The sequence below is a fragment of the Hippopotamus amphibius genome, chromosome 1 (assembly GCF_030028045.1).
Source record: "Hippopotamus amphibius kiboko isolate mHipAmp2 chromosome 1, mHipAmp2.hap2, whole genome shotgun sequence".
Taxonomy (NCBI): Eukaryota; Metazoa; Chordata; class Mammalia; order Artiodactyla; family Hippopotamidae; genus Hippopotamus; species Hippopotamus amphibius.
This window is the reverse complement of record NC_080186.1, coordinates 79,346,636-79,360,251: the sequence shown is the minus strand read 5'-3', so window position 1 is coordinate 79,360,251 and position 13,616 is coordinate 79,346,636. Positions and strand designations below refer to the sequence as shown.

General features: G+C 38.2%; 1 protein-coding gene across 2 annotated transcripts in view; it reads left to right on the top strand.

Moving 5' to 3' along the window:
* The window catches only part of CACHD1 (cache domain containing 1), a 222,680-nt gene that overhangs the window by 169,075 nt on the left and 39,989 nt on the right, over positions 1–13,616 (top strand). For both annotated transcript variants that reach the window (XM_057717419.1, XM_057717428.1), the window contains exons 9-12: positions 5,008–5,241; positions 9,228–9,377; positions 10,016–10,139; positions 10,946–11,063. In XM_057717419.1, coding sequence (XP_057573402.1) covers positions 5,008–5,241; positions 9,228–9,377; positions 10,016–10,139; positions 10,946–11,063 — 626 coding nt within the window. The remainder of the gene's footprint in view (positions 1–5,007; positions 5,242–9,227; positions 9,378–10,015; positions 10,140–10,945; positions 11,064–13,616) is intronic.

Here is a 13,616-nt window from a genome sequence, read left to right as displayed (position 1 = left end):
ACTAACCCTGACGTACAGTAAGCGCCCAGGATGGTGCCAGGCACTTACTAGGTGCTTATTAAGGTTGATTGTGTTGCTGTTAAATCAGACAGTAGTGAGAGGGTTTAGTAAACTGACAAATCTGAGGAAATACTCAGTAATTTTCCTTCAGTATTCATCCTCCAGTCTGACAATAGCCCAATTTTCTAGCGTCTCTGCTATGTCATGTCCCCCCACTTATTAATTCACAGCTCTTCATCCTCTTCTTCTTTGGACCCCTTGTCTTCGGTGTTCAGAGTGGCCCCGTTCTCTTGTTTTTAAGAGAGCATGTCTTGATCCAGCAGCCCTTCCCACCTATGGTCTTTTATGTCCCCTATCCACTTCCAGATTTCCCTGCAGAACCAGGTGGCTTTAGGAACACCGGTTCTCATATTTTAACGGCATAAGGATTACTTGGAGACTCATTTTTTTAAATGCAGACTCCCAGGCAGTGTCTATAGATTTGTGCTCAGACCGACCCTCTTAGATGGGGTCCAGGAATCTGTGTTTTAGCCAGCATTATTGTTTTCCATATATTTTTCTGGACTGCATACACATGGAAGAACACAGGGACTGGTGTCTAGAGGTTCTCAGTTTCAGTCTCCATTTGCTAGCCTTGTGGCTTATGGCATGTTACTTAATGTCTTGAGGGCCTCAGTTTTATCTGTAAAGTGAAAAGAATAAAATCAGCATAGGGTTGCTGTGATAATAAATATACAAGACGTGCTTATTGGGCACGTACCATATACAACATAGTGCACGGAGGTCTTAGAGCTATGTTACACAACATCTGTGTCTTCGAGAAGCCCTTAACCCAGTGAGGAAGACAGACAAGGCAAATGAATTAAATGTAATAGTACAGGAGTAAGGAAACATACAAGGAAGTGATCATGTCTTTTCCATTCAATATGACGGTCTGCCCAGGCAGATACTGAGTAAAGAAATTTTCTTGCTGTCACCCATCTCTTTACTGGTCTATAGACCTTCCCACTGGAGTATCTTGTACACTTGTTGTACCCCTGATAATTCCATTCTTTGAAACTTGTGGTTACTTCCCTCTAACCACTCTCATCTGTTCTCTTTCTCCCCTTAATCTAGCCCGACACACGTCCTCACTGCAAATGTTCCACCTCTCTGAAAGGTATCTCTGAACATTGTTCATGAGGGTTGACACATTCCTTTAACTCTGTCAATTCAAGTAAGGAAGCAGAGCCACTATGAAAATTTTGATACAACAAACTTCTTATCAGAATAAGAGTGTATACTGTTGGTGGGAATGTAAATTGGTATAGCCACTATGGAAAACAGTATGGAAGTTCCTTAAAAAAAAACTAAAAATACAGCTACCATATGATCTGGCAATCCCACTCCTAGGTTTATATCCAGAAAAGACAAAAACTCTAATTCAAAAAGACACATGCACCCCAATGTTCATAGCAGCACTTTTTATAATAGCCAAGACATGGAAACAACCCAAGTGCCCATCAACAGATGATTGGTTTAAGAAGTGGTGTATGTATACAACGGAATATTAGCCATAAAAAAAAAAAAAAAGAATGAAATATTGCCATTTGCAGCAACATGAATAAACCTAGAGAATATTATACTAAGTGAAGTAAGTCAGACAAAGACAAATATGCTATCACTTATGTGTGGAATCTTAAAAAAATATGAAATAATACAAGTGAATCTATATATGAAATAGAAACAGACTCACCAAAGGGGAAAAGGTGTGTGGGAGGGATAAATTAGGAGTATGAGATTAACAGATACAAACTACTATTCATAAAATAGATTAGCAACAAGGATTTTCTATATAACACAGGGAACTGTATTCAATATCTTGTAATAACCTATAATGGAAACTAATCTGAAAAAATATGTATATGTGTTTAACTGAATCACTTTGCTATACATCTGAAACCAACACAATATTGTAAGTCAACTATACTTCAAATTAAAAATAATAATGATAATGAGTATACACAATTATGGGGGAAAACTGGAGGCATAAAGGTGTAAAAAGAGGAATTCACAACTCAACAGTTATTAACCAGCTCTGGGCTGGGTGAACAAGTTGGAGCTTGCAGCGATGTCTGGAAGCTAGGAATGTTGAAGAGGTTCTGGTCTGGTGTAGACGTCTATGAGAGGTTGCTGGCTCTTCTTGGCTGCCCCTGTCAGTGAGGCATCTGGAGTGGGCCGGGGGTTGCCCTTGGTGAGTAAGCCAGCAGTTGGGAAAGGGAACTGAACACAAATCAGAAGAGTGGAATGAACTGGAACAATTCTGGTTCCTCTGTGTCTATCTCTTAGCATCTCTCTCTTCACCTGTCAAATCTTACAGTGTTTCACTTTTGACCACCTTTGACCTGGAAGCATAGAAGAAAGGGGATTCTGGGAAATGTAGTTTCCAGCATGACCACATTGATGATAGAATAATTCAGTTGGCCACCCTACTGGCTCTACTGCCACCCCTGAAAAACATTTCATGATGGAGTGACATAGAAAAATGGAGTAACATAAAGTAACCCCATCTTTGATGTCCTGTACTATGCTTGTCTAGTAGATGTTCCTGTTTGTTACTTTTCTTGTACATTTTGAAAGAACCACGCAGTACATACAAAGAAAAGAAATGTATTTATTGCCTTGAGTTGTCTCCTTTTATCACTCACCCCTGTGAGCTTCTCAAGGGTGTAAGATCAGGGATCAATCACATCTTTTGTGTCATGTTTTACTCTGGAATATACCACTCACCTCCCATGTCAATTCTGTGTCAAGCAAAGGCGACAATAATCTGATTCTGGCTTTCCTTTAGCATCGTCTGAGTGGAGCAAAATCTTATTATTTACATACAATGTGTTAGGAAAGAAATTATCTCCATTAGATCCTGCCATGACTTAAGAAATGGACTTCCAAGGCTAGCAGTATACACACTTCCTATTCAGAAATGAAAAATCACTTAAGGTAGGCGAACCATGAACTCTTCAGATTTTTTTTAATGACTAAACAGTTCAAGAACATGAGGCAAAAACCTCTTTAAAACTCATTGGTGGAATCTCAGTAGTGACTGAAATCATTTGAATTTGTTTACAATGGTATCCATATGGGATCAGTTACTAATCCTTTTGACTGTATTCCAACAATAGCAAACCAAAATTTTAAAAAAGGTTTATTAAATTTATTTTTGTGCTATAGATTACAGATGTTGTAGAACAATAACCCCAGTATGCCTGAATCTTTTACAAAGATTTTAAAACTCTCTAAAAGTAAAAAATATATATATTAAATCAAATCCAGTATTATCCTAACAATATAAAGCATGAAAACATTTGTAATTAAAATGAGCTTAAAGAGACAGGGTTTGGAGACACCACTAAATGCAATCCATAATTCTCTCATTTAGTTGCATGAGACTTTGGCAAGTGTTTAATAGATGAAGAGGTAAGAAATGAAATAGTAAACCTCTATCCTTTAAAACTCTTACCGCTTCATCTACTAATTTAAATTAAATGCAGACTTGTTAATCATTACTTTTGCTTTCAAATATTAAGTGCAGAAAAATAATTTAAATTTTATAATTAAACTTTTAGGGAAGAACATCCATCCCTGCTGAATGGGGTTCCTTTATATAGTCATGTGTTTTTCATCATTGGCTTTTTTTTTTAAGCTCTTTATTGGAATGTAATTGCTTTACACGCTTGTACCAGCTTTTGAGGTACACCGAAGTGAATCAGCTGTATTTATACATATATCCCCATGTCCCCTCCCTCTCACGACTCCCTCCCACCCTCCCTGTCCCGGCTCCCTAAGGCATCACCTGTCATCAAGTTGATCTCCCTTTTTTATACAGCAACTTCCCACTAGTTCTCTCTTTTACAGTTAGTAGTGTATATATGTCTATGCTACTCTCTCACTTCGTCCCAGCTTCCCCTTCACCCCCCACCCCCCCAAGCCCTTGTCCTCCAGTTCATTCTCTGCACCTGCATCCTTATTCTTGCCATCACTGGGTTCATCAATACCATTTTTTTTTTTTTTTTTTAGATTCCATATGTATGAGTTAGCATACAGTATTAGTTTTTCTCTTTCTGGCTTACTTTGCTCTGTATGACAGTCTCTAGGTCTATCCACCTCATTACATATAGCTCTATTTCATTCCTTTTTATGGCTGAGTAATATTCCATTGTATATATATGCCACATCTTCTTTATCCATTCATCTGTTGATGGGCATTTAGGTTGCTTCCATGTCCTGGCTATTGTAAATAGTGCTGCAATGAACATTAAGGTACATGTTTCTTTTTGGATGATGGTTTTCTCAGGGTATATGCCCAGTAGTGGGATGACTGGATCATATGGTAGTTCTATGTTTAGTTTTTTAAGGAACCTCCAAAGTCTTTTCCATAGTGGCTGTACCAACTTACATTCCCACCAACAGTGCAGGAGGGTTCCCTTCTCTCCACACCCTCTCCAATATTTGTTGTTTCTAGATGTTTTGGTGATGGACATTCTGACTGGTGTGAGGTGATACCTCATTGTGGCTTTGACTTGCATTTCTCTAATGATTAGTGATGTTGAGCATCTTTTCATGTTTGTTGGCCATCTGTATGTCTTCTTTGGAAAAATGTCTATTTAGGTCTTCCACCCATTTGTGGATTGGGTTATTTGCTTTTTTGGTATTAAGCTGCATGAGCTGCTTGTATATTTTGGAGATTAATCCTTTGTCCGTTGCTTCGTTGGTAAGTATTTTTCTCCCAACATCATTGCCTTTTGAAGACTTTCTTTGCCCTCTTGACTATCTGAGGAAAGATCATGCCTCCAGCTTTGTTCCTCAGCAGGATCTGATATCTGTGTCCTGAGTCCAGATTGTCTCTGCAAAGACCCACTTTGGTATTGCAGCACCTCATCCAGACCCTTTTAGATCTAAATGGCAAGGTTATTATACGGATATCCACCATTTTGTTTTACATTGTCTTCCCTTGGTTTTCTATTGCAGATGGGGTGACTGGTTTGAAAGAGCTGGCTTTTCTGAGAGACCTTGCTGAACAGAACTCAGGGAAGTATGGCGTGCTGGACCGGACAGCGTTGCCTGTGATTAAGGGCAGCATGATGGTGCTGAACCAGCTGAGTAACCTGGAGACCACAGTTGGCAGGTTCTATACCAACCTTCCCAACCGGATGATTGATGAAGCTGTCTTTAGCCTCCCCTTCTCTGATGAGATGGGAGATGGTGAGTTTGGGGAAAACTTCCTACTAAAGGAAGGGGGAAAGAAATGGACAGGAGTTAAACAGTAACTTTTAAATGTTGTTCAGTACTTACCATGTGAGCATTAGGGGGTCTGGGCAGGCAAGGGAGTGGGCATCCCTTTCTCTGGTCGGAGGATTGTGTAGCCTTCTGCCATTGGTCCAGTTAGCACTGTGTTCTAGAGCAGAAATCCCCAGCCTTATCTCTTCCTCCTTGCCCTAGCTTCAGTCCACATACTGGGCACATCTACTAGGAAAGCTTTGTGAGGATTCCCCAATATCTAAAAGTTAGTGAATTTGGAACTAAAGAGTAACTTTGCATAGCAGATGTTAAATAAAAGTCTGAAGTGTTTGGGATTCAGCCTCAAAGGCAAGGCAACACGAGGTACAGGCTTGACATGGAGAGGATTTCATATCCCACTCTACCACTTAGCTGTTGTCTTTGGTAATGTATTCAGTCTCATTAATTCACATCTGGTTATCTGTTCAAACCATAATGACGTTTTTCATGTATTAAGTCTGGGTTATTAGGTTTATAAGATTTATTAATGCCCAGAACACCTCTCAATAATAATTACTGCTCTTGATTTATTTATTTATGATTTTACTTTTGTTATTATTACTATTATTGTCATGAATATCGTGATGTCACAAGTTAGCCATAATACGATGTTGGGTAAAGTGTTTAATCTTCACATGAGTAAATGTTTGGTCTTTAAAGTAGGAAAAATAACGTTTCCATCAAAGTAGTTGTGAAGATTAAATGCACTAGTATATTTAAAGCATCTAGAACAATGCCAGGCCAACAGTATATGCTCAGTAAAAATACAACTTTTTTCTCTCCTCCTCATATTCTTGCTTTCCTTTCCCCCACATCCTTCTCTCTCTTCTTTCTTGATAGAGAAAATTGAAGAGGCAGCTATTTACTAGGCAGACAGCATCACCATATGAGATCTAATTTTTATGTTCTATTAACTAGGAATGTTCACAAATAGATATTCAGAAAATACTCATGTACAAAAAGTAATAAGCCTTACAAAGATTGTGTTTTCTAGAAATTAGGTAGGCATGTTCTTTCCATAAGGAAAAAATATAGTAACTACTGCTGCACCTCATTTTTTTTTATCCTTCCTAGTTCTGGCAGGGCCAACAGATGTGTCTGGAGTAGAAACTCCCACCTTTAGATAAGGTTATTTTGTTTTATAGGGAACTGTCAAGTCTTAAATGTGAGTGAGCTTTTATGTATTTAACCAATGTGACTGAGTGCCAGACAAGCATTGTGTCAGGCAGTGATGAGCAAGGCACATATCTCACCCTCAACAAGCACTTTAATCTGATAAGAGGAAAACAGATCAATGAATCATGATAATTCTGTGTGAAAGGAACTGAGGCAGATGTAGAAACTGAGTCCTGTACAGGCACAGAGGATCATGCTGTCAAATTCTGTTACGGTTAGTGGCATCAGGTAGAGTAGAACCCTTTCTGAAATTTACCATCCAAAGAGCTACCATGAATGCTTTAAATTAAGTTATGTGTAAAGGTGATGCTTTAAGTTTAGTCCTTAGGGCCGGTTTTATGACTCCTATGCAGTGGGTTTCAATGATTGGTTTACTCATCTGCTGCATTCCTCTACTAGAGTGTGTCATTTTCATCTTTGTATTTTCAGTCCCTGAAATGATTGGGTGACACCTCCTCTAACTCCATGACAAGGGGACCCCGAGTCTAGGGAAGCTCATATTTACATGGCTCTAATTCAGGACATATTTCTTTTAAAATGCAAGTCTATGTGCTTTAAATTAAAGTAGGGAGGGCTTTGGGGGATTTCATTATGTGTAGCAAGAGCTTAGCATACTTTGTTTGCCACAATGGGATAAAGAGTCTTCTGTCCAAACTGATAATTGAAAAGTAAGGCTGCATTTCTTTTATCAGGCTTGCTCTTGATATGTCCAGAGGAGAATAGAAATTTGAAGTGAGCATGTGGTCTCCGAGTATTTCTGTTGTACTTTACTGCTCTATGAAAATGGCTTTAATATTAGACCAAAGCCCAGGGGAATGTGGCATGCAGAATGTGACCTCTGTCTCCCTGCTGGTCCTCACAGCGCTGCTCCCATCACTTTATAACCCCTTTGTCCAGGGATACCTGAGCAAAAACCTCCTTCAAAATGCATTTTTAAAACCTTCTTAGATACCTATTATTTTATAATGTTTTTAAACCAATAGATCGCATTCTAAATGTTGACTACTTAAAGAATGCGTTTGAAATTATAAGACACCCATTTCATAACTTTATTTTTTTCTTGTCCTATTGAGATATAATTGACATACAAGATAGCATTAGTTTTAGGTGTACAGCATAATGATTTGATATGTGTATATGTTGCAAAATAATTACCACAATAAGCTTAGTTAATATCAATCACCTCACATAATTACAATTTTTTTCTTGTGTTGAGAACTTCTAAGATCTACTCTTTAAGCAGTTTTCAAATAGGCAATACTGTTTTATAAACTATAGCCCCCATGCTGTATATTACACCCCCAGGACTATCTTACAATTTGACGTAACTTTTCACAAAGTATTTTTAGTGTTGTATCCACTTCTTCATACCAAGTGATGCATTTAATTGGCCTCTGCAATCAGAACAAGTCAATAATACTTTGAGTGGACATCAGACACAATTCTCTCTGTAGAAGTCTTCCAGATGATCCCAGTCCCTTTCCTGGGTGTTGATAGAAGAATGGCTCTCTGCTGTGCTGCAAATGCATGAATGTGTTATCTAGCCCAGGAAAATGCAAGAGCAAGATGGACAGAAAGTATCCATCTTTTTGTTCTCAGGTTTGTTTTTAGAGTCATGTGATTGTAGAATTGTTAGGATCCTAGAAATCACTTTGTCTCAGCTCCCCATGTGATACATGAAGAGACTCATTCAGAGAAGTGGAGCAACTTACCCAGCTCAGTAGAACTGGAAGGAGAGCCCAGCTGTCCTGCTGCTCCAGGCTGTGCACTGACCACTATTCACACCCTCTCCTTCTGTATGTCTTCCTCCCCTTGGCATTTCCCTTTCCCTAGTTATCCTATTGTTTCTGCATAGCCTTTGAGCTAAGAATGGTTTTTATATTTTTAAAGCTTTGCTGGAAAAAATAGAAACAAAAAAAGCATATGCAACAGGGACTACATGGCTTACAAAGCCTGAAATATCTGCTCTCTGACCCTTTACGTAAAAGGGTGCAAACTCTGACCCAAGTGACTAGAAATACATTCCTTTAGAACCTTAGCATCTCCTTTAGCTACTCTAAGAGTTCTAAGTGGTCATATAATAAGATTCTGTACCTTTCTAGGTTTTTTTTTTCTCATCATCTTCCTGCTTTTTGATAGGGTTCATTAATAAAATATTGTACCTTATCAACTTTCCTTTATGTGTAATCTCTTTCATTTAACAACCCCGAGAGACTAGTAAGGCAGTTACTACTGTGTCCTTTAAATGGACATGAAGACCAAGGCCCAAAGTTATGTCCCATGTCATGTGTATGATACATAAGGGGTACAGCTAGGCTAGAACCCAGAATTTTAGATTCTTTGTCCAGTGGTCTTTCAAATTCAGCTGAATCGTCCTCACTTCAGGAAGTAGAATGAGGTGTTGCGTTGCTGATGTTTTGCAATGATCTGAAATGTCGTATCCTTTTAGGTTAAAAAAAGTAGTGGAAAATGTAGAAATTGCCTCCATTTACGTTAACTAAGATATCTGAGCCCCCAAAAGAGTGTGTTTTCCTCACACTCAGGAAAATAGTGTGACTCCCTTATGTTGTCTGCAAAAGCAGTGCTTGGTTACTGGATCACACAGGAAACTTCTTCAGTGCAAATTGAGATGGCTGGTATTAGCCTTCACAATTCACTAGAGCATAGCGCCAGTCTTTGTTCAGTGCCTTCTCTGTCATCCTTTGAATTTTTTTTGTTTTGTTTTTAACCCATAGGTTTGATAATGACTGTGAGTAAACCCTGTTATTTTGGAAACCTCCTTCTGGGAATTGTAGGTGTGGATGTGAACCTGGCTTACATCCTTGAAGATGTAACATATTACCAAGACTCTTTGGCTTCCTATACTTTCCTCATAGATGACAAAGGTAATCTGCTAAAATTTAATCATAGGAAAGAATGATTTTGTTAGCATCCTGAAGAAAATCATCTGTAGATATTCTGATACTAACAAAGTAGGAGAATTATAGTACTTGTGGAAAAACAGTGTGACTAGGACTGCTCGTTTGTCGTAGAGCACCACAACAATGGCAGAATGAATCTAAAAATTATGCATTTGTTTCTGTGTTGTGTTGAGGGGTAGGTAAAAGTTATTTTGTAACATCAGGAAATTAGACTTGAGGACTGAAGGACAGGTAGAATGGGATCCTTTGGATCTTTTTTTGGTCTACATTGTTTTCTTTAGATTTACTGGCATTAAGGTCTATGTGATAGATGAGACTATTTTGTAAAACAAAAACCAAGTGACCAATACCTCCAAGATATTCTTGACGAGACCGATATTCAGTGATTTAAGGTGTCTTGCTACACTTCCAGAGTTTTATGCAAGAACACATCAAGCAAGCTCAGTTTTTATTGGACTGGTGAGTTACAGACTGAGAAGTTGAGTGGCGGGCAGCCATCCCAGAGTATCCCACATTTCAAACCTGTGATGGGCACTTTTATTAGAATCAGTACTTCCTACAACGTGTTTCCCACAGCATGTGTTTTTGTTTTCTCATTTCAGGGTATACCCTTATGCACCCATCTCTTACCAGGCCATATTTACTATCAGAACCCCCACTTCATACTGACATCATTCATTATGAAAACATCCCAAAATTTGAGTTGGTGCGGCAAAATATCCTAAGGTAAGGAAAAGGTGAGGGTCGTAGTATTTTGTTTTTCTCTGAGAATAGGATCCATTGAGGTCGATTATTAGTGTTTATAATAGGATATAAAACAAGCATGAAAATTATTTTAATGTTATCAAAAGTGTACTCTGTAATTTTTCTATAAGAATAGTAGCCAAAATTTTGCTTACTTTGTATAATACGTTAAGATCTCTTAGAACTATTATTTGGGGAAAATGTCTTGTAAATCAAATTCTTATGTTCACATTGCATTTAGTTGTAAAGTCAGATATATCTTATCTCACTTTTTTAAATGCTCCAGTTATACCAAGTTGAAAATTGATGGCAAAATAAGAGGTTAAGTTGAGGACCAGCTCTAGAGCTTGCCAAAAAATAGCTTGGCAAAGTAGTGTCCATTCCAAGTTGACAGCACAATCATATACAAAGTTTTCTCTTGAAATAAGGAACAGATTGGATTTTTTCCAACCGTGATACATTATTTTGGCAGATGGTAACCTATGGAGAAACGGGTCTTTGTACTCATTGGTTGTAAATTAATGACGGAGTGATTTGAGACAAGTGGGTCTCTGGAAAGAATTAGAATTGGGGGGCAGGGGTAAAGAGTAAGGAATGTTTTTAGCACAGAGCTGACAGAATGCTTTTACAAAATTGAAAATCTCACATTATCTCTTTCAAAAGTGATGAGCTTCATTGCTTTTCAAAACCAGGAGGAGGTCATTGACTCGCAGCATCTTCCCTGCCTTTAATTAAGCACTTCATTTTTATCTTTTGCCTGAAGTATTGCATTCTGTTTGCCCATGCAGCCTCCCTCTGGGCAGCCAGATAATCGCAGTCCCTGTGAACTCATCCCTGTCCTGGCACATAAACAAGCTGAGAGAGACTGGGAAGGAGGCCTACAACGTGAGCTACGCCTGGAAGATGGTGAGAGAGCGGCAGCCCCCTTTGCCTGAGGAGCTGCGGGATGCTGTGTTCTTCCTCGTGCAGGAATTCTAGGGAACTTCGGTCTGATCATGTTACCAATCGGTTTTAAAGTGATTGGAAAAAGAAGAGATTACACAGAAATTTAATTTTTTTTCCCTTTTTTTGTTTATAAAACCAGTCATTGTTCATGATGAATAAATCAAACCATATAAAAAAAATAGAAAGTGACCTATGCCCCTTCCCCTCCTGACTTTGACCTCCTGTTTCCCAGAAGTAACTACTTTGATCAATTTCCAGGAAATTATTATTCACACACAGGCGTGTATCTCTGTGTGTGTATGTGCGTGTGCACAGACCTTTATTGGCTCCGTAATATTGCATTACATAGATGGACCAAATTTCTTTTAACCGTCCCCTGTTAATACACATTTAGATTGTGTCCAGTTTGTTTTTATCATTTTCAACTCAGATTGTGGAAGTTGGGAGTTGAAAAGGAGACATGAAAGCATACATGTCCTCTATGGATGCCAAGGAAAAGGAAAGTTTAGATTAGAATGTGGATTACTCCCATGCCTCACAGGCAGATGGACAGTGTAGCCTGTACCTGTGGCAGCCACTCCAGCTTTCTTTCACTAGCCTTATTCGGATACTAGGCCTCCTCCAGGAATCATGGAGAAACAGAATCTGACACACACTGTGTATGTCTTACTTATGTTTTTGTGCTTTACTCCCTCTTCCAGGCATAGCATAGCAATGCTATTATGGGGCCCTAAATACTGTAATTGACCAAAAGAAGAGTGGACTTTCATTTTTTTATCACCAAACATTAATCATTAAATTTAAAATGCAGTCATACTTGAGATTCCCTTGGAGGGCCATATCTGGTGTTTTACCTGTTGTTGACTCCAAGTGGATCCCTTTAAGAACTGCTTATTGAATGTTGACTGTGAACTGAGAAGGGTAAAGAAGAATGATACTGTCTCTGCCCTCATAGAGCATCCAGCTTAGTGGTAGATGCAGAGAATTCAGCAACTCTGTACAGTGTCTGCATAGGAATGACAGGAATTAGGAGTGGCCAGCATGCCTTTAGACATGACTCTCCTCTGACATTTCTGTTTGGTTTTTAAAGCATCATGTGGCAACAGCAATTTCTTTAGAAACAAGTAAACAGAACAATAAAGAAAACCGTTTGAGAAACTTAACATTTACAAGTCTAATTCTACTGCTATTTTCCTGATAATATGGATGTGAAAAAAGCCAGTCTGTTTTGAAACTCTCTGAGTCAGCTCATTTTCAGGAATTTTTTTGAGAATGATTATACCATCTGCCCTTATTTTTATAATTATACAGTTTTTAAATAAAGACCAGTTGCTTAATTTTTCACATCAGAAAGAGTGAGCCAGACACCAGAATTCTGAACTGAAAAATACTTTTATATTTGAAATTGGAGATTACTTAATTGCTTACCTTACAGTATATCCTGATTGCAAGCAACTCAGTGACATCCTGGGGAATTATCTATATTAACATTTGTTGACATTAAAAGAGAAAGAAGGAAATTGAGGCATTTTAAGACCTTGGTACAGTAAATAAACCTAATATTAACATGTTGGTAAAAAGTTTTATCTTCTTAAGACAGTCTTTCTTCAGTGATACTGGTAAATTCTGGCCACTGTACTTAGCCAAGTGGATATAATCATGTAATTACTTCAGGTAGAAGTGTTAGCTTTCTTAGAGTTCTGAACTTGTCAAGAATATCACTATTAGGTGAAAAATTAAAGAAGTAACAAATAATGAGATTGAAGTTGAAAAGGTTTGCCTGGTTACCTAGCAATAAGAACAAATATTTTTAAGCTCTCATCAGTTACTTTGGGGGGAGGGAGAAATAGGTATTCATCTTGTCCTCAGGAATAAAATGGATTCTTCTACTAAATATAATTTAAATGTATTTAGTTTATGTTGATAATAATTGGTTAAACTGCTTAGCATCTGTAGATATAGCAGATACTGATGGATTATTTCACTGAATTAATTTAAATAAAACATGAGAGATTATGTTAGCAGCACTAAGAGATTACTCTTCTGTCTCTGTGTAACCCAAGTCCATCTCTGAACATTTGAGGAGGCTCCATGCTGTGACAGAAGGAAACATTGGCTGTCAGAAGGGATTGCAAGACTCCTGTGTTTCACAGGCGTGGTTCAGTTCAAAACATGACTCCCACGGACAGTCAGTGAAAAAAACCACTCCCTGATCCCGGAGAGCTCCTCTAGCTATGTTATACCTAGTTCCTTAATGCAAATACTATTTTTTCAGCTAAGAACACAATAGGAAGACCTGCACTGAAGTCTGTTTTCCTTTGCAGCTAAGAGCTATTTATAAACTGCTGCTTTTAAATGCTTAGAGTAACTTTTTTTTTCTCTTACAGAATTGACCCAATTATAAAATTATATTCTGGTCATTCTGACAGTTTTTGTCTGTTGCTTCCTTAGAACATACAATGCAGGAAACAAACTCAAGGGATGACTGTATGAGATGGGAAGAGGGGAGATAGT